We start from the raw sequence: 18,647 nt of genomic DNA, 5'->3' as shown, positions 1-18,647 counted from the left end.
GCCCAGAAACATACAGGGAGCTTTCAAGTTTGGAACACCCTCACTGGGACATCTCCTTTAAGAAATACTCAGTGGGGGACTGTAAAAATGACAAAGGAGAGGCCGGGCACGGTGGCTCACACCTGTGATCTCAGCACTTTGGGAGGTGGAGGTGGGTGGATCATGAGGTCAGGAAAGCGAGACCATGCTGGCTAACACGGTGAAACCCCGTCTCTACTAAAAAAAAATACAAAAATTAGCCGGGCGTAGTGGCAGGTGCCTGTAGCCCCAGCTACTGGGGAGGGTGAGGCAGGAGAATGGCATGAACCCAGGAGGCGGAGCTTGCAGCGAGCCAAGATTGCGCCACTGCACTACAGACTTGGCGACAGAGCAAGACTCCATCTCAAAAAAAAAAAAGACATAGGAGTCAGCTTGAAAAAATTCTTACTAACTATACATGTAAAGGATCAAAAAGAAAACAACTGAATACAAAACAATGGATAAATGAAAACCCATGAGGCCACAGTAAAAAAAGAAAAGAGCTAACATAAGGCAAGAATAAGATGCGGTAAGAAGGAAGAATAAGCCAAGCACAGTGGCTCACGCTTGTAATCCCAGCACTTTGGGAACCTGAGGGGAGTGGATCACCTGAAAGTCAGGAGTTCAAGACCAGCTTGGCAAACATGGTGAAACCCCATCTCTACTAAAAATACAAAAAATTAGCTGGGCGTGATGGCGGGCGCCTGTAATCCCAGCCTCAGGAGGCTGAGGCAGGAGAATCACTTGAAGCCAGGAGCGGAGGTTGCAGTGAGCCGAGATCTTGCCATTGCACTCCACCCTGGGTAACAAGAGCAAAACTTCGTCTCAAAACAAAAACAACAAAAAAAGAAGGATGAATATAAAAAGCACCATTTAGAAATTCTTGGCCGGGCCGGGTGCAGTAGATCACATTTGTAATCCCAGCACTTCAGGAGGCCAAAGGGGGTGGATCACCTGAGGTCAGGAGTTTGAGACTGGCCTGGCCAACACGGTGAAACCCCATCTCTACTAAATATACAAAAAAATTAGCCAGGAGTGGTGGTGCATGCCAATAATCCCAGCTATTTGGAAGGCTGAGGCAGGAGAATCGTTTCAACCCGGGAGGCGGAGGTTGCAATTAGCTGAGATCAGGCCATTGCACTCTGGCCTGCTTGACAGAGCCGAGACTCCGTCTCAAAAAAAAAAAGTCTCGGGCCAGGCGTGGTGTCTCACGCCTGCAATCCCAGCACCTTGGGAGGCCAAGGTGGGCGGATCACCTGAGGTCAGGAGTTCAAGACCAGCCTGGCCAACCTGGGGAAACCCCACCTGACCTAAAAATACAACAAATCAGCTGGGCGTGATGGCAGACACCTGTAATCCCAGCTACTTGAGAGGTGGAGGCTGCGGTGAGCCGAGATTGTGTCATTGCACTCCAGCCTGGGCAACAAGAGCAAAACTCCATCTCGAAAAAAAAAAAAAAAAAAAGTCTCACACACAAAATGTCATAAAAGTGGAATCACACATTATGTTCAAAACCAAACAAGGATGCGTACTTACAGAATAAAACTATTATCAAAGAAAACAAGTTACAAATGGTGGTTGTGTTTTTTGTGAGAGGCGGTCTTGCTGTCACTCAGGCTGGAGAGCAGTTGTGCAATCCTGCCTCACTGCAACCTCCGCCCCCTGGGCTCAAGTGATCCTCCCACATCAGCCTGTGCACACCATCACGCCTGGCTATTTTTTTGGATTTTTAGTAGAGACAGGGTCTCACCATGTTACCCAGGCTGATCTCCAACTCCTGAGCTCAAGCAATCTGCCCACCTCAGCCTCCCAAAGCGCTGGGATTACAGGCGTGAGCCACCGCCCTGCTACCAGACACAATGTTGTATTTTTCTGACCCAAGTAGTGATTACACAGGTGCTCATTAAATAACTCATTACACTGTAATCTGTCATCATTTTGCTATGTGTCATCATTTAAATAACAAAGAAAATGCAGGCTGGGAGCAGCGTCTCACACCTGTAATCTCGACACTTTGGGAGGCCAAGATAGGCAGATTACTTGAGTCCAGGAGTTCAAGACCAGCTCCGGCAACATGGCAAAACCCTGTCTCTACAAAAAGGTGCAAAAATTAGAGGGGGGCTGAGAAGGGAGATTACTTAAGGCCAGGAGGTCGAGGCTGCAGTGAGCTAACATCACACCACTGCACCTATGCCTGAGTGACAGACCAATACCTTGTCTCCAAAAAAAAGAAAGGAAAAAAAGAAAATGCAGTCTGGGCATCATGGTGAAACCCCGTCTCTACAAATAGGCTGGCAGGGTGGCGCACACCTGCTGAGGCAGTAGGATCACTTGAGCCGGGGAGGCAGAAGTTGCAGTGAGCCAAGATTACACCACTGCACTCCAGCCTTGGTGACAGAGAGAAATCCTGCCTCAAAAAAAAAAAAAAAAAAAAAAAAAACAACAACAAAAGAAGAACATGTCACAAGTACATTTTTTTAATGCCAATTAAGTAGGCTTCTGTAAGCTAAGGCTACCTGTCATCTTTTTCTCTTTTTTTTGAGACACAGTTTCGCTCTTATTGCCCAAACTGGAGTGCAATGGCGTGATCTGGGCTAACTGCAATCTCCGCCTCCTGGGTTCAAGCGATTCTCCTGTCTCAGCCTCCAGAGTAGCTGAGGTTACAGGTGCCTGCCACCACGACCCAGTTATTTTTTGTATTTTTCCAAAAGTGCTGGGATTACGGTGTGAGCCACCGCGCCTGGCCCTATGTATCATTTTAAACACTGTTTTTATAAGAACACATCTGAACCGGGTGCAGCGGCTCACGCCTGTAATCCCAGCACTTTGGGAGGCCGAAGTGGGCGGATAACTTGAAGTCAGGAGTTTGAGACCAGCCTGACCAACGTGATGAAACCCTGTATCTACTAAAAATACAAAAATTTGCCAGGCATGGTGGCACATGACTGTAGTCCCAGCTACTTGGGAGGCTGAGGCGGGAGAAGAGCTTGAACCAGGGAGGCTGAGGTTGCAGTGAGCCCAGATTGCACCACTGCACTCCAGCCTGGGCGACAGAGCGAAAAAGAACACATCTGGAGTTTCACACAATCAATTTGCAAAAAAACTTAAAACTCAGCAAATTCATTTGATGTGGTATGGTTTAATAAGTAATTTAATAGTTTTGATATTTAAGTCTACAAGGGTGTATCTTTTAATTTCTTATCACTAAGAGAAAAAAAAAAATACTTCCACATAGCTATGGAAGTAGATGTGCCCTGTTCAGGATTTTTAGGCTTCAAGTTTTCTTGAAATCCCTGCCTTTTTTTGTAATTAAAAGCATAGTTATATTATTAACAACTAAAAAGTTATATATTCGTCTGCAACAAAAGCAAAGATACCTTTCTGCTGAGGCTGCTGTAATAAGGGCTGTGGTTGAGTCTGCAATAGTGGTGTAATAGAAGCTGCTGAAATCTGTGCCTGCAGCAGTGACTGGGGCTGGGGCTGAGTCTGAACACCAAATGTTGTCTGTGGTGCAATTGGCTGAAGTACAGCAGGAGGAGTCTTCAGTAATGGCTGGGTTTGCGACTGATTCTTCAATTAAAAAATGAAAGAATAAGAAAAAAAAATCTTTGTGAATTAGAAGACTCATTTACCAAGCTTCCATAATACCTAACTCAATATTTTCTGTACCTGATTTGGTAGTGTTTGAATTCTCTGTGCATTCCATTTAAAAGGCATATTAGGATTATACGTAGCTTCAACCAATACTCTGTCACCTACTTGGGGGGTTTTCCCTTTGACGGCACTGTAAAAAAAAAAAAGAACAAAGTTAAATATAAATACAATTAAAATAGATTTCTCCCCAAAATGATTTACATAGTTAGTACTTTAAAGTAAACCATATCTCAAAAAAAAAAAAAAAAAACAGTAAACTATATCAGAAATGGAAGCCTGGAAAGCTCTTTAAACAGTAGATGGGGCCGGGTGCGGTGGTTCATGCCTGTAATCCTAGCACTTTGGGAGGCCGAGACAGGTGAATCACTTGAGGTCAGGTGTTCAAGACCAGCCTGGTCAACATGGTGAAACCCTGTCTCTAGTAATAATACAAAAATTAGCCAAGCGTGGTGGTGCACACCTGTAATCCCAAATACTCAGGAGGCTGAGGCAGGAGAATTGCTTTAACCCGGGTGGTGGAGGTTCCAGTGAGCTGAGATCACGCCCTGGCAATCCAGTCTGGGTGACAGACGAGACTCGGTCTCAAACAAAAGTAAATAAATAAAATAAAATAACAATAAAAAGTAGTTGGGGGATGGCAGCAGTAGCTCATGCCTGTAATCTCAGCACTTTGGGTGGCCAAGGTGGGCAGATCACTTAAGGAGTTCGACATCAGCCTGGCTAACATGGTCAGGAGTTCAAGACCAGCCTGACCAACACGGTGAAACCCCATCTCTACTAAAAATACAAAAATTAGCCGGGTGCAAATAGCCTGTACCCGAGAGGTGGAGGTTGCAGTGAGCCAAGATCGCACCACTGCACTTCAGCCTGGGCGATAGACTGAGACTCCATCTCAAAAAAAGTAGTAATAAAAAAAGAGGCTGGGCGCGGTGGCTCACGCCTGTAATCCCAACACTCTGGGAGGCCGAGGCGGGTGGATCATGAGGTCAGGAGTTCAAGACCAGTCTGGCCAAGATGGCGAAACCCCATCCCTACTAAAAATACAAAAATTAGCCAGGCGTGGTGGCAGGAGCCTGTGATCCCAGCTACTTCGGAGGCTGAGGCAGGAGAATCGCTTGAACCCGGGAGGCAGAGGTTGCGGTGAGCCAATATTGTGCCACTGCACTCCAGCCTGGGCGACAGAGCAAGACTCCATCTCAAAAATAAATAAATAAATAAATAAAAATAAATTTTAAAAATAAAAAAATAAGAAAAAGTAGACGGCCAGGTACAGTGGCTCATGCCTCTAACGCCATAACTTTAAAAACCAAACGGATCACCTGAGGTCAAAAGTTCAAGACCAGCTTGGGCAACATTGTGAGATCACATTTCTACAAAAAATTTAAAAATTAGTCTTTATGTCTAGATCTGAAGAAATTGGGGAAAAAAAATAGTTGCCGGGTGTTGTGGCTCATGCCTGTAATCCCAGCACTTTGGGAGGCTGAGGCAGGTGGATCACCTGAGGTCAGATGTTCAAGACCAGCCTGGTCAACATGGTGAAACCCCGTCTGTACTAAATATACAAAAATTAGCCGGGCATGGTGGCAGACGCCTGTAATCCCAGCTACTCAGGAGGCTGAGGCAAGAGAATCGTTTGAACCCGGGAGGCAGAGGTTACAGTGAGCCGAGATCATGCCATTGCACTCCAACCTGGGCAACAAGAGCAAAACTTGGTCTCAAAAAAAAAAAAAAAAGCTGGGCATGGTAGCATGGGCCTAGAGTCCCAGCTACTTCAGAGGCTGAAGCAGGAGGATCCCTTGAACCCGGGAATTTGAGGCTGCAGTGAGCTATGACTGTACTTCTGGACCCTAGCCTGGGAAAAAGAGTGAGACCTCATCTCAAAAAATAAAATAAAAAGAGCCGGGCGTGGTGGCTCACGCCTGTAATCCCAGGACTTTGGGAGGCTGAGACAGGTGGATCACAAGGTCAGCAGTTCGAGACCAGCCTGACCAACATGGTGAAACCCCGTCTCTATTAAAATACAAAATAATTAGCCGGGTGTGGTGGCAGGCGCCCGTAATCCTAGCTACTTGGGAGGCTGAGGCAGGAGAATCACTTGAAACCAGAAGGCGGAGGTTGCAGTGAGCCGAGATTGCACCACTGCACTCTAGCCTGGGCAACAAGAAACTCTGTCTCAAAAAAAATAAAATAAAATAAATTAATTAATTAAATAAAAGAGCCAGAAGTGGTGGTACACGCCTGATGGCCCAGCTACATGAGGTAGCTGGGTCCAAGTGTTCAATTTTGCAGTTCACTATGATTGCAACACTGCACTCCAGCCTGGGTGATAAAGCAAGACCGTGTCTCAAAGAAAAAGAAAAAAAAAAAAAGAGTTAAGTAGATATACCTCCTAGACTCATTTTAAAATGGGTGTTTCACCCTTATAATAATATAAACATGAGTTTAAAGTGAAATTAATAATTTACCACCCCATATTTCCCTAATATTATCTCTCTTGCTTCATTTTTTACTTTTATAACCCAAGACTAAGATTTGCTTTGCGCTTTCAAATGATGAAAGAAATGCAAAAAGGATAAAAAACAGGAATCCCTTTTACAGAAAAATGTTGTACAGTATTTCCTACAAACACTAAAAAGCTATAAAAGTACTAATTTAAATATGGAAAAGGAATTTTTAGAAAATAAAAATAATTATTTTGAAAGTCAGTCCATCAATCATTTGATCCTATTAACTTTTTCTTTTTTTTTTTTTTTTTTTTTTTTGAGACAGAGTCTCGCTCTGTCGCCCAGGCTGGAGTGCAGTGGCGCGATCTCGGCTCACTGCAAGCTCTGACTCCCGGGTTCACGCCATTCTCCTGCCTCAGCCTCTCCGAGTAGCTGGGACTACAGGCGCCCGCCACCACGCCCGGCTAATTTTTTTTTTGTATTTTTAGTAGAGACGGGGTTTCACCATGGTCTCGATCTCCTGACCTCGTGATCCGCCCGCCTCGGCCTCCCAAAGTGCTGGGATTACAAGCGTGAGCCACCGCGCCCGGCCCCTATTAACTTTTTCAATGTTAATATTTTTGCGTCTTAAGAGATGGGATCTCGACATGATGTTGCCCAGGCTGGTCTGCAACTCTTAGCCTCAAGCCATCCACCTACTTTGGACTCCCAAGAAACTGAGATTACAAGGACAAGCCACTGCACTTGGCTAAAAAACAATTTTAAAATCTATGCTATGTCATTAGACACGTCAAATGGAAGATTAGATTTCAAAATTAGATTTCAACACCCCACTCAGTTATGTTTACCTAGGAACACTGTTAGAACCGCCTTTCTTCGGGAAAAAATACAACATTATAGCTAAACTGGCCAGGCGCAGTGGCTCACGTCTATAATCCCAGCACTTTGCGGGGCTGAGGTGTGCAGATCACCTGAGGTCAGGAGTTCGAGACCAGTCTGGCCAACATGGTGAAACCCTGTCTCTACTAAAAAATACAAAAACTGGCCAGGTATAGTGGCTCACGCCTGTAATCCCAGCACTTTAGGAGGCCGAGGCAGGTGGATGACGAGGTCAGGAGTTCAAAACCAGCCTAGCCAAGACGGTAAACCTCATCTCTACTAAAAATACAAAAATTACCCAGGTGTGGCGGCAGGTGCCTATAATCCTAGCTACTTAGGAGTCTGAGGCAGGGAATTACTTGAACTTGGGAGGCAGAGGCTGCAGTGAACTGAGATCGCGCCACTGCACTCCAGCCTGGGTGACAGAACGAGACTCTGTCTCAAAGTAAATAAATAAATAAATAATACAAAAATTAGCCGGGTGTGGTGGCACACGTCTGTTGTCCCTGCTACTTGGGAGGCTGAGGTGGAGGTTGCAGTGAGCTGAGATCAACCACTGCACTGTAGCCTGGGTGACAGAATGAGACTGAAAAAAGGAAAAAGAAAAGAAAGTAGGAAAGAAAAAGAAACAAAATTCCACACTTGAGTTTCCTCAGAAAAAAATAAAAATAGAAAATTACAGACACGGTGGTTCACACCTGTAATCCCAGCACTTCCTGGGAGGCTGAGGCAGGTGGATCATGAGGTCAGGAGTTCGAGACCAGCCTGGCCAATACAGTGAAACCCCGTCTCTACTAAAAATACAAAAATTAGCCAAGCATGGTGGCTGAGGCATGAGAATTGCTTGAACCTGGGAAGCGGAGGTTGCCGTGAGCTGAGATCGAACCACTGCACTCCAGCCTGAGTGACAGAGTGAGGCGCTATCTCAAAAAAAAAAGAAAGAAAAAAAGAAGAGTAAGGGCATGATTATCCTATCAAGACCAGCCTGCCCAACATGGTGACACTCTGTCTCATACTAAAAATACAAAAATGAGCCAGGCGTGCTGGCGCATGCCTGTTGTCCCAGCTACTCAGGAGGCTGAGGCAGGAGAATCACTTGAACCCAGGAGGCGGAGGTTGTGATGAGCCGAGATCACGCCACTGCACTCCAGCCGTGGCAACCGAGTGAGGCTCTGTCTCAAATAAAAAAGAAAAGAAAATCATAGCTACACTGGCCAGGCGCAGTGTCTCACGCCTGTAATCCCAGCGCTTTGGGAAGCTGAGGCGGGTGGATCACTTAAGGTCAGGAGTTTAAAGACCAATCTGACCGACATGGTGAACTCCCATTCTCTAATAAAGATACAAAAATTAGCCGAGTGTGGGGGTGCACGCCTGTCATCCTAGCTACTCTGAAGGCTGAGGCAAGAGAATTGCTTGAATCTAGGAGGCAGAGGCTGCGGTGAGTTGACTTGAGACTGCACGACTGTGTCCAGCCTGGGCTACATATAATTTCTGCCACAACTAAACAGGTGTTTTGTGGTAAATGCAAGAAGCCATGTGACAAGACCTCATTACGTTTACCTAAGCTGAAAGAATACATCTTCATCCACAAATCCAAATGTATCATGTAGTTTTGTAACCACCCCTGTGAAAACACGCTGCTTCTGAGGCTGGGTCTGCTGTTGACTGGACCTTGGTGTTGGATATGATACAGTTATTTGTGCTGTTGGCTGAGGAGTAGACAGGCTAAGGCTTGTAGGCAGTGCAACAGCTGGCTATAAAACAAAATCAACATCAAATTAAGGTAATGATTTGAAATCATCTAAAAACTGAATGTGACTACTTAAAACTAACCCAGAATGTTAAAAATTTCATATTATGTTAGAAGATATACATGTATATCTTGAGAGTCAGGTCTAAAATTAAACTATAAATTATTTTTAGCCTATTTCATCAAGATCCCTTAGATGAGTTTTCTTACTAATACAATATCCATACTAGCATAATAAAGGCTTAGGAAAGTCCTAAATATAGTAAAGGAACTCAGCATTTCTTAAACTTTGACCACAAAACTATTTTCTCATGAAATTTCTTTAATATCTTAAGATACTAGTAATGTGTTATGGGTACACTTAGGGAAATAGCATTTGAACAAAAGAACTTCTATCGTTTTTCTACTTAATTTGGAAATTCTACTGTTGATTATTGAAAATAGGAGTTATGAGTTACATGTTAACCAACTGTAGTTCTTTAATAAAAACAGCTTGATTTCTCAATTCAAGTATATTTTTAAAAGACAAGTAAGAGATTCAAGACTAAAAATATGGTACAAAAGGTTATACTGTGAAAAGCTTCTCTCCTATCCCTGCTCCTCAGCTATGCAGTTTCCTAAACATGAAGCAATCACTGTCCTAATTATTAGTGTAAAGCCTCCTAGAGATGTTTTATTCAAATATGCATATAGATAAATGGAAGCATATAATACATACTAGACTGCACCTTTACTTCTACCTCAGATTATCTGGAATATCATTCCATATCAGTACACAGAGAGGTTTTGCTTTAACAGCTGCATAGTATTTCACTCTATGTACTAACCAGTGATCAGCAAACTATGACCCATGGGCCAAAGACAGCCTATATGCTCTTTTTACGTAGTTTATAAGCTAAGAACGCTTTTTACACTTTCAAAAGGTTGTAAAAATAGAAAAAGAGTATGTGAAAGACATAATAAATAGTCTGCAAAGCCTAAGGTAGCACTACATATGAAAAGTCCAAAACTTTTTAATGTTGCTAAAAAATTAAGCAGATAATGTCACACAATAACTTTCCCTGCTAAAGAGGAAAAAACGTGCAGAAATCTTCCAAAAGAAAAAGACTACAAAAATCAGTATCAACGAAAAATCAGTATTAAGTTTAAAATAAAACCTCAGCCGGGCATGGTGGCTCACACCTGCAATCCCAGCACTTTGGGAGGCCAAGGCGGGTAGATCACCTAAGGTCAGGACCTGAGGCGAGATCAGCTTGGCTAGCATGGTAAAACCCCATCTCTACTAAAAATACAAAAATTAGCCAGGCATGGTGGCAGGCGCCTGTAATCCCAGCTACTCGGGAGGCTGAGAGAGGAGAATCGCTTGAACTCAGGAGGCAGAGGTTGCAGTGAGCCAAGATTGCGCCATTGCACTCCAGCCTGGGCAACAGAGGAGACTCTGCCTCAAAATAAATAAATAAATAAATAAAACCTCATATTTATTCAAACTGTATCACAGCTGAACCTACAACGAGAAACCATCAAAGATAAACTAGCATACTTCTACCTTTATTTAGCATTATATTCCTAAATTATTAGGTGAATCTAACAAGTAACTAAATCCTGAAAGAAAAAGTAGAATAGGAATACAGCTTTAGTCTACTGTTCAGACATCCAAAACAAATAAAGTAACACCAACTAACCTGTGTTAAGAGGGTTTGCTGGGGTTGCTGTAACTGAAAATAGAAAAATAAACACACACAGAAAAAGGTCAATCAGAACTGTTGCTTCATAGATGCTTTACAAAAGAAATAATTCCTATAAAAGTTATTCTATTTATTTTTATTTATGTATTTAAACAGAAACGAGGTCTCACTATGTTGCCCAGGGTAGTCTTGAACTCCTGAGCTCAAGCAATCCTCTTGCCTTGGCCTCCCAAAGTGACAGGATTGCAGACATGAGCCACTGCACCCAGCCCAGTTATCTTAATTTAAGAAAAATGTGAAAAGTAACAGAGATAACTAGGTATAAAGTTTCCTACAACTATTTCTAAAAACTGCAGACCTCATATATAAGTAACTCATTCAATGATAGGCACTTAACTACTTTTATTAATAAAAATACAGAACCTGATTTGTTATTGTTATTATTTCCCAGGAATAGCATCCATAGTAAAACACCACAAATCTCTAAAAGCAAAGATTACCATGCTACAGAAATGACTCAATATCATCAGTATGCTACTTGTATCAAAAAATATCACTGGTCATCGATCCAATTCATAGATATATCCCTAAATGAGAAGCACTGTTGATGGACAATTTGCCATAGGCACAGAGACCATGAAGGACCACATACTCTGATGTATGGTTTTTCTGTAATAGCAAAGTGTACTATTACCAGAAAGTAAAAGGAATTAGTATGAAAGGAGAAATTTTAAAATTCTGAAATATAAACTTGACTTAGGCTAAGGTAAAATCATCTGTATGAGGTTGTAATTCAAAACACTCAGTTTACCTGGTGTCACCATGTATTAGAGATTAGATCATATCAAAATACTATTTTTCTGTTAAGTTAAGAACAGTTGAGTAGTGCCATTTTTTAAAGGCAGAATGAGTATTGCAATTTTTGCAAGGTTCAGCCTCACTCATTATCATCTTTAATAATGTATTTCATAAGAGCACTAAAATAATTTGGAAGGTACTCTGAAAACAAGACATCTGATTTGAGACCAATCTCTTGTCAGTTTTTAAGAAGTTTAAAGCAACTACTAGTGAAATACTGAGGTCTTCTGGGAAAATGCAATGCTTTTGAAGCCTCAAGGGGCTTAAGTCGAGGATTAAACTGGGCCATGGATCTAGGGACAAAGAAGTTATGAATTTAGAAGCCTCTGCAGCCATAAAAAAAAAGAATGAGGCTGGGCGCAGTGCCTCACGCCTGTAATCCCAGCACTTTGAGAGGCCAAGGCGGGTGGATCACAAAGTCAGGAGTTCGAGACCAGCTTGGCCAACATGGTGAAACCCCGTCTCTACTAAAAATAGAAAAAATTAGACGGGACTGGTGGCATGCACCTGTAACCCGAGCTACTCAGGAAGCTGAGGCAGGAGAATCACTTGAATCTGGGAGGCAGAGGTTGCAGCGAGCCAAGATCGTGCCATTGCACTCTAGCCTAGGCAACAAAAAGGAAACTCAGTCTCAAAAAAGAATGAGACCAGATCCTTTCCAGGGACATGCTTAGGCTAAAGCATATCTGTATTTCAGCAAGGCAAACTCTCTTTCCTTGACAGTTCCTAGAGAATGTGTCTAAGGAAAAGGGGCCAATGAAACTTGCTTTTAGTCTAAATCAGGAGTTTCCATATTGTTCAAACGTGCCTAGGGAATACAAGTGTGAAACGTGCCTAGGGAATACAAGTGTGAACTATAAAGGGAGGCTTTCTCCCACATTTCATTTTAATTTTTTACAGGTGTGCACCACCAGGCCCAGCTAATTTTTCTATTTTTAGTAGAGGCAGGGTTTTACCATGTTGGCCAAGTTGGTATCAAACTCCTGACCTCAAGTGATCCGCCCGCCTTGGCCTCCCAAAGTGCTTGAATTATAGGCGTGAACCACTGTGCCTTGCCGGCTTTCTCCCATTTTGAACAGTTCTATTTTAATATTTTTATTTCCATACACAATTTGATTAATAAGAAGGGGGCTAGGAGTCCTACTCCTTTAAAGAAATAAAGGCTGTAGTAGGTGTTAGTTAATGTAACAAAAATTTTTAAAAAGAAAAAAGAAAAAAAAAAAAGGCTGAAAGCCTATATAAGGTTTAGGCTTCAAGAAGCAAAAAGAGCTTTCGTTTTCGCATGTGGTCTAGTTCAGCAGAGCTGGCCCAAAGGTTCCAGACAGGAGCATAACAGTCCAAAGGGTGGTTCTTTCCAGATTATTCTCTGCATATATATATATATATATATTTTTTTTTTTGAGACAGAGTTTCGCTCTTGTTGCCCAGGCTGGAGTACAATGGTGCGATCTCGGCTCACCCTAACCTCTGCCTCCTGAGTTCAAGCGATTCTCCTGCCTCAGCCTCCCTGTCTCAGCCTCCCACGTAGCTGGGATTACAGGCCTGCGCCACCCGGCAAATTTTGTATTTTTAGTAGAGACGGGGTTTCTCCATGTTGGTCAGGCTGGTCTCAAACTCCCGACCTCAAGTGATCCGCCCGCCTCGGCCTCCCTATGTGCTGGGATTACAGGCGTGAGCCACCGCGCCCAGCCTCCTCATACTTTCTTAGAAACATGTGACAAAGACTGGCTAAGGATTTGGGTTGTTAGGACCACCCTCCTATCTCCCTCACCCTTGGAGACTTTCCTTTTTTCCTACCTGATTTACTCCAGCCCCTCCCAAAAAATTTGTATCACATGTTAAGGTAGCTGATAGAAATAAAACTCTCTATCAATTGAACTTTGGAGCAAATGGCTATTTTAAAATCAGTTTTTAACACGGAAAATATAAACTAACCTGTTGTTGCACACTATACAGGGCCTGCTGAGGTTGTGAATATTGCTGAAAGATTAAAAAACAATTTTTCAAAGAAAAATACAGACACTAAATTTATTCATTCTCAGAAAGTGATATATATAGAAATACATACAATTACACTAAACATAAACTTTCTGTTCTGGCATGGCATTGATTCAAAGAAAAAACCAAAAAAATAAAAATAAAAATAATAAAGATAAATTTTCTGGAACAGTGAAACTTCACCTAAAGTAAATCAAGCTGTGATTACTTATACTCCGGGATCCAAAAAGAAGTAAATTTTATTCACGTAATTAAGGTATAAGAACTGCCCAATTTAAAGACTTAAAAATTTTGACTATTCAACTACTTTTTTTTTTTTTTGGACACAGGGTTTTGCTCTGCCTCCCAGAGTGCAGTGGTGCAATCTCAGTTCACTGCAGCCTCAACCTCCCAATGCTCAAGCAATCCTCCCACCTCAACCTCCCAAGCAGCTGGGGCCACAAGCATCCTTCAACACACTGGCTAATTCTCGTATTTTCTGCAGACGCTGTCTCACCATGTTGCCCAGGCTGGTCTCAAATTCCCGGGCTCAGACGATCCTCCCACCTCAGCCTCCTAAAATGCTGGCATTACAGGCATGAACCACCATGCCTGGCCCAACTATTCTTCCATATATATGCTGGTCAGATATAATATTCATCACCAGAAAAAGAAATCAGCATAATAAAAACACCTAATTCTTCACTACCTACAAAATGAAGGTAGCAATGCTAGCTACCCAGATTTCATAAAGTTTTCTACATCAAATAATAAGACATATAAAGATTTACCTGTTGTAATGCAGCTGCTGCAGCTGCGGCTTGTTGCTGCAATGCAGCGGTTTGTGTTAACTGATAGTTTGCTGGAGTTTGTGTGGTAAGGCCTGCTGCCGCCAATGCAGTTTGCTGTGTGTAAATGGTAGGAGATGCTCCAAGGAGTGATGGCTGTTGAACACCCAGTGCAGCTAAAATGAAATAAAAAAGGAAAAAATAAAAATCAAGATTATGAAGAATATAAAAAATATGAAAACAGTACATAGAAGAGATACCTGAACCTCCATGTTCACTCCAGCACTATTCACAATAGTCAAGATATGGAATCAACCTAAGTGTCCATCAATGAACAACTGGATAAAGAAAATGTGGTATATATCCACAAGTGAATACTATTCAGCCTTAAGAAGAATATCCTGTAATTTGCACCACATATGAACCTTGAAAGACATTATGTTAAGTGAAATAAGCCAGGCACAGAAAGAAGAGTATTGTATGATCTCATGTGTGGAGTGTAAGAAAGTCAAACTAAGAAACAGAGTAAAATGGTGGCTAAAAGAGGCTGTGGGGCCCAGGGCAGGATTGGGCAGACACTGGTCAAAGGTTTCAGTTAGGAGGAATGTTCAAGATACCCATTGTACATCACGCTGACTACAGTTAATAACAATACAACATATATGTAAACATTGAGAAGACAGCAGACTTTTAAGTCTTCTCACCACAAAAGATGATAAGTATGTGAAGTAATGCACGTTAAATAGCTTGATTTAGCCATTCCATGACATATATACACATCAAGACTTTATATATATCTATAAAACTTTGGTATTAAGTAATTGTGTATGTATACCATAAATACATAGGATTTTTACATGTCAAGAAAAATTTCTAATTTTAAAAAAGACTAAAACTGGCTGGGGGTGGTGGCTTATGCTTGCAATCCCAGGACTCTGGGAAACCGAGGCGGGAGGATCACCTGAGGTCAGGAGTTCGAGACCAGCCTGGCCAAAACAGTGAAACCCCGTCTCTACTAAAAATACAAAAATTAACTGGGCATGGTGGCACACGCCTGTAGTACCAGCTACTCAGGAGGCTAAGGCAGGAGAATCATTTAAACCTGGAAGCCAGAGGTTGCAGTGAGCTGAGATCACCACTGCACTCCAGCCTGGACAACAGAGTGACACTCCATCTCAAAAAAAAAAAAAAAAAAAAAAACAGACAAAAACAACACTTAAGCACAAAAAGCCTGGTCCAAAGGTAATGAGTTATCTAAACTGGTTGTTCAGTTACTGACTGAACTCCTTGTTCTACTCTTTTCCCCTTCTGATTACAATGCTTGTCTAGTCTTTGAAGAAAAAAATGTAGGCTGGATGAGGCGGCTCATGTCTGTAATTCCGACCCTTTGGGAGGCTGAAGTGGGAAGATCACTTGGGCCCAGGAGTTTGAGACCAACCTGGGCAACAAAGTGAGATCTCATCTCTACAAAGATTAAAAAAAATGAGCCACACATGGAGGCAGATAGCTGTAGTCCCACCTACTCAGGAGGCTGAGATAGGAGGATCATTCTACTCAGGATGCTGAGATGAGAGGATCACTTGAGCCCAGACATTCCAGGCTGCAGTGAACCATAATCCTATGAGGGATTTTCACGGAGTAAAACTCTATCTCTCAATAAGCACAAAAAAGGTTTGTGTTTTTGAGACAGAGTCTCACTTTGTCACTAAGGCTGAAGTGCAGTTGTGCGATCACAGCTCATGGAAGCCTCGACCTCCCCAGGTTCAAGTGATTCTCCCACCTCAGCTTTCCAAGTAGGTGGGACTACAGGCGCAAGCCATCACATCCTGCTAATTTTTAAATTTTTGGTAGAGAAGGGATCACCTTATGTTTCCCAGGCTGGTCTCAAACTCCTAGGCTCAAGCAATCCACCTGCTTTGGGATCCCAAAGTACTGGGATTACAGGTGTGAGCCACCACAACTGGCCACAAAGAGGTTTTAGTTAGTGTACACTACTGTACTGAGAAATTAAAAAACATTTCACCATGTAACAACTTAAAATGATAATTTGCTAAGACCAAATAATTGGGGAGAGGGGCTCAAAATGATAGACTTTGGTACTTAAATGTTTAATGTATGCTCAGAGATAGCTATACACTGAGGAGAATGTGATAAAGGTTTTACTTGATGCTTTTACCCAATTCCATTAAATGCAGAAACTTTAGGTAAAAATTAAGGTCTAGCACTGTACTTCCTAAAAATGCATCTCCTAGAAAAATGACCACTAGCTCCCTGGGGCAATAAATTTTGAACAAAATGGGATCTAAGGCTAAGTTCAGGAAACTGAATTAAACGCAGGAATTAAATGCATTTATGCTTTACGTAACTGCGTTACGTAATTCAGTTGAATTAAACTGAATTATACCTCAGGAGGCTGAGGCACAAGAATCGCTTGAACCCGGGGGGGCAGAGGTTGCAGTGAGCCAAGATCGTACCACTGCACTCTAGCCTGGGTGACACAGTCAGACTCTGTGTCAAAAAAAAAAAGAAGAAAAAAAAAGGAAATGGAATCTCATTAATGTTGCCCAGGCTGGTCTTGAACTCCTGGGTTCAAGCGATCCTCCTTCCTTAGGCTCCCAAAGTATTAGGATTACAGGCATCAGCCCAATTTTCTCAATGGTATCTAGTGGGGAAAAACCAAGAGGCCATAAAAACCAGTATTTGCTCATGGAACACTCCCTTCCCCAAACTATCTCGCTTGTATTTGAAAACAATCTGAAAAAAATGCTGCCTTATAACTATTAGTTATTAACTCTATAGAAAGAACAATTTGTGCTTTATAAAAACAGAATAAAGAGCTTTAATGAACCGACCAAAGGAAGGTACCCTACTCTTGAACATCACAAAAATTCATTCAAAGTTTGAAGTTTATCATCAACTATTTAAAAAGTCTAATTTCATTTAAAATAAAACAAAAAATAACAAAATAAGAAAGAAACAAAATCCCAGGAATCATGTTTAGAATTTTTAAAAATTCAAAATTATCCTCTGCAAAAACAATAATTTTAAAAAATGTTTTTAAAAAAACCTCAGCGCGGTAGCTCACGCCTGTAATCCCAGCACTTTGGGAGGCTGAGCGGGGTAGATCACCTGAGGTCAGGAGTTTAAGACCGGCACGGCCAACATGGTGAAATCTTGTCTCTACCAAAAATATAAAAATTAGCCAGGTGTGGTGGCGTGAGCCTGTCATCCCAGCTATTTGGGAGGCTAAGGCAGGAGAATCACTTGATCCGGAAGGTATAGTAAGCCAAGGTCGCGCCACTGCACTCTAGCCTGAGTGACAAAGCGGGACTTGATCTCAACAAAAATAAAAAATAAAATAAATTTTAAAAATTCTTATTATAAGAGATGGGGTCTTGCTATATTGCCCAGGCTGGTCTCAAGTGTCCTGGACTCAAGTGATCCTTCTGCCTGTGCCTCCCAAAGTGCTGGGATTTCAGGCCAAAACCAGATTTTTAAAATTTAAAGAAAGAGAAGAATCTACAGTGAAAAGAAAACTTTACAAATGTCCTAAATACACAGTGCTAATCATTACAACACCAAGTTTTTCATTTTCTCTTTTTTCTTTTTTTGAGACAGGGTCTCACTCTGTCACGCAGGCTCAAGTGCAGTGGCAGAATCTTGGCTCACTGCAACCTCAACCTTCCGAACTCAGGTGATCCTCCTCCCTCAGCCTCCAGAGTAGCTAGGACTACAGGCACATTCCACCATGCCTGACTAATTTTTGATAGTTTCTGTAGAGACAGGGTCCCACTATGTTGCCCAGGCTGGTGTCGAATTCCTGAGCTCAGGCAATCCATCCACCTTGGCCTCCCAAAGTGCTGGGATTATAGATATGAGCCACTGTGCCTGGCCTATTTTCTCTTTTAACTATTTTTAAGATAAGTCAAAGTCAGATGTTATAGGTAGGGAGAAAGGATAAAAACAAGGACCAACAGAATGAATTTAAATAGACATGGGGAATATCTTACCACCAATATTAATTCAAAATGAGGTTAACCACAATGAGAATACAGAAAAAATAGTGCATCAAAATGTAGGACACAGGTTCTATTATTATTTTTTCAGAGATGTAGTCACACTGTTACCCAGGCTGGAATACAGTGGTGCAATCTTAGCTCACTGCAGCCTTGAACTCCTGGGTTCAAGCAATCCTCTCGCCTCAGCATCCCTAGCAACTGGGACTACAGTCACATGCCACCATGCCTGGATAGGGCATAGGTTCTAAAAGGTGGGATAATTTCCTGAAACTGTATGCAAAATGGAAAATAAATCCATAGCTGTCATCTGATTTTCAAAAGGATTATATATAGACCCTAGAAAGGTTAAGAACAACTGTTCTGGCCGGGCATGGTGGCTCACACCTGTAATCCTGGCACTCTGGGAGGTTGAGGCGGGCAGATCATCTGAGGACAGGAGTTTGAGACCAGCCTGGCCAACATGGTGAAACCCCATCTCTATTAAAATACAAAAGTTAGCTGGGCATGGTGGTGCACACCTGTAGTACCAGCTACTCGGGAGGCTGAGGCAAGAGAACAGCCTGAACTAGGGAGGT

At 42.3% G+C, this 18,647-nt stretch overlaps 1 protein-coding gene across 11 annotated transcripts in view; it reads right to left on the bottom strand.

The window, feature by feature from the left end:
• The window catches only part of CCAR1 (cell division cycle and apoptosis regulator 1), a 74,677-nt gene that overhangs the window by 43,353 nt on the left and 12,677 nt on the right, over positions 1 to 18,647 (bottom strand). For 7 of the 11 annotated variants that reach the window (XM_063637147.1, XM_055274511.2, XM_063637150.1 and 4 more), the window contains exons 3-8: positions 14,057 to 14,229; positions 13,224 to 13,268; positions 10,428 to 10,460; positions 8,556 to 8,749; positions 3,688 to 3,802; positions 3,396 to 3,588 (exon numbers count right to left, since the gene is read on the bottom strand). In XM_063637147.1, the coding sequence (XP_063493217.1) occupies positions 3,396 to 3,588; positions 3,688 to 3,802; positions 8,556 to 8,749; positions 10,428 to 10,460; positions 13,224 to 13,268; positions 14,057 to 14,229 (753 nt within the window). The remainder of the gene's footprint in view (positions 1 to 3,395; positions 3,589 to 3,687; positions 3,803 to 8,555; positions 8,750 to 10,427; positions 10,461 to 13,223; positions 13,269 to 14,056; positions 14,230 to 18,647) is intronic. The other 4 variants (XM_063637149.1, XM_055274515.2, XM_055274514.2 and 1 more) reach the window with 1 other exon arrangement.

The sequence above is a fragment of the Symphalangus syndactylus genome, chromosome 4, assembly GCF_028878055.3.
Source record: "Symphalangus syndactylus isolate Jambi chromosome 4, NHGRI_mSymSyn1-v2.1_pri, whole genome shotgun sequence".
NCBI classification, from domain to species: domain Eukaryota; kingdom Metazoa; phylum Chordata; class Mammalia; order Primates; family Hylobatidae; genus Symphalangus; species Symphalangus syndactylus.
Note: the sequence above shows the minus strand (reverse complement) of the source record. Positions and strands in the feature narration are given on the sequence as shown.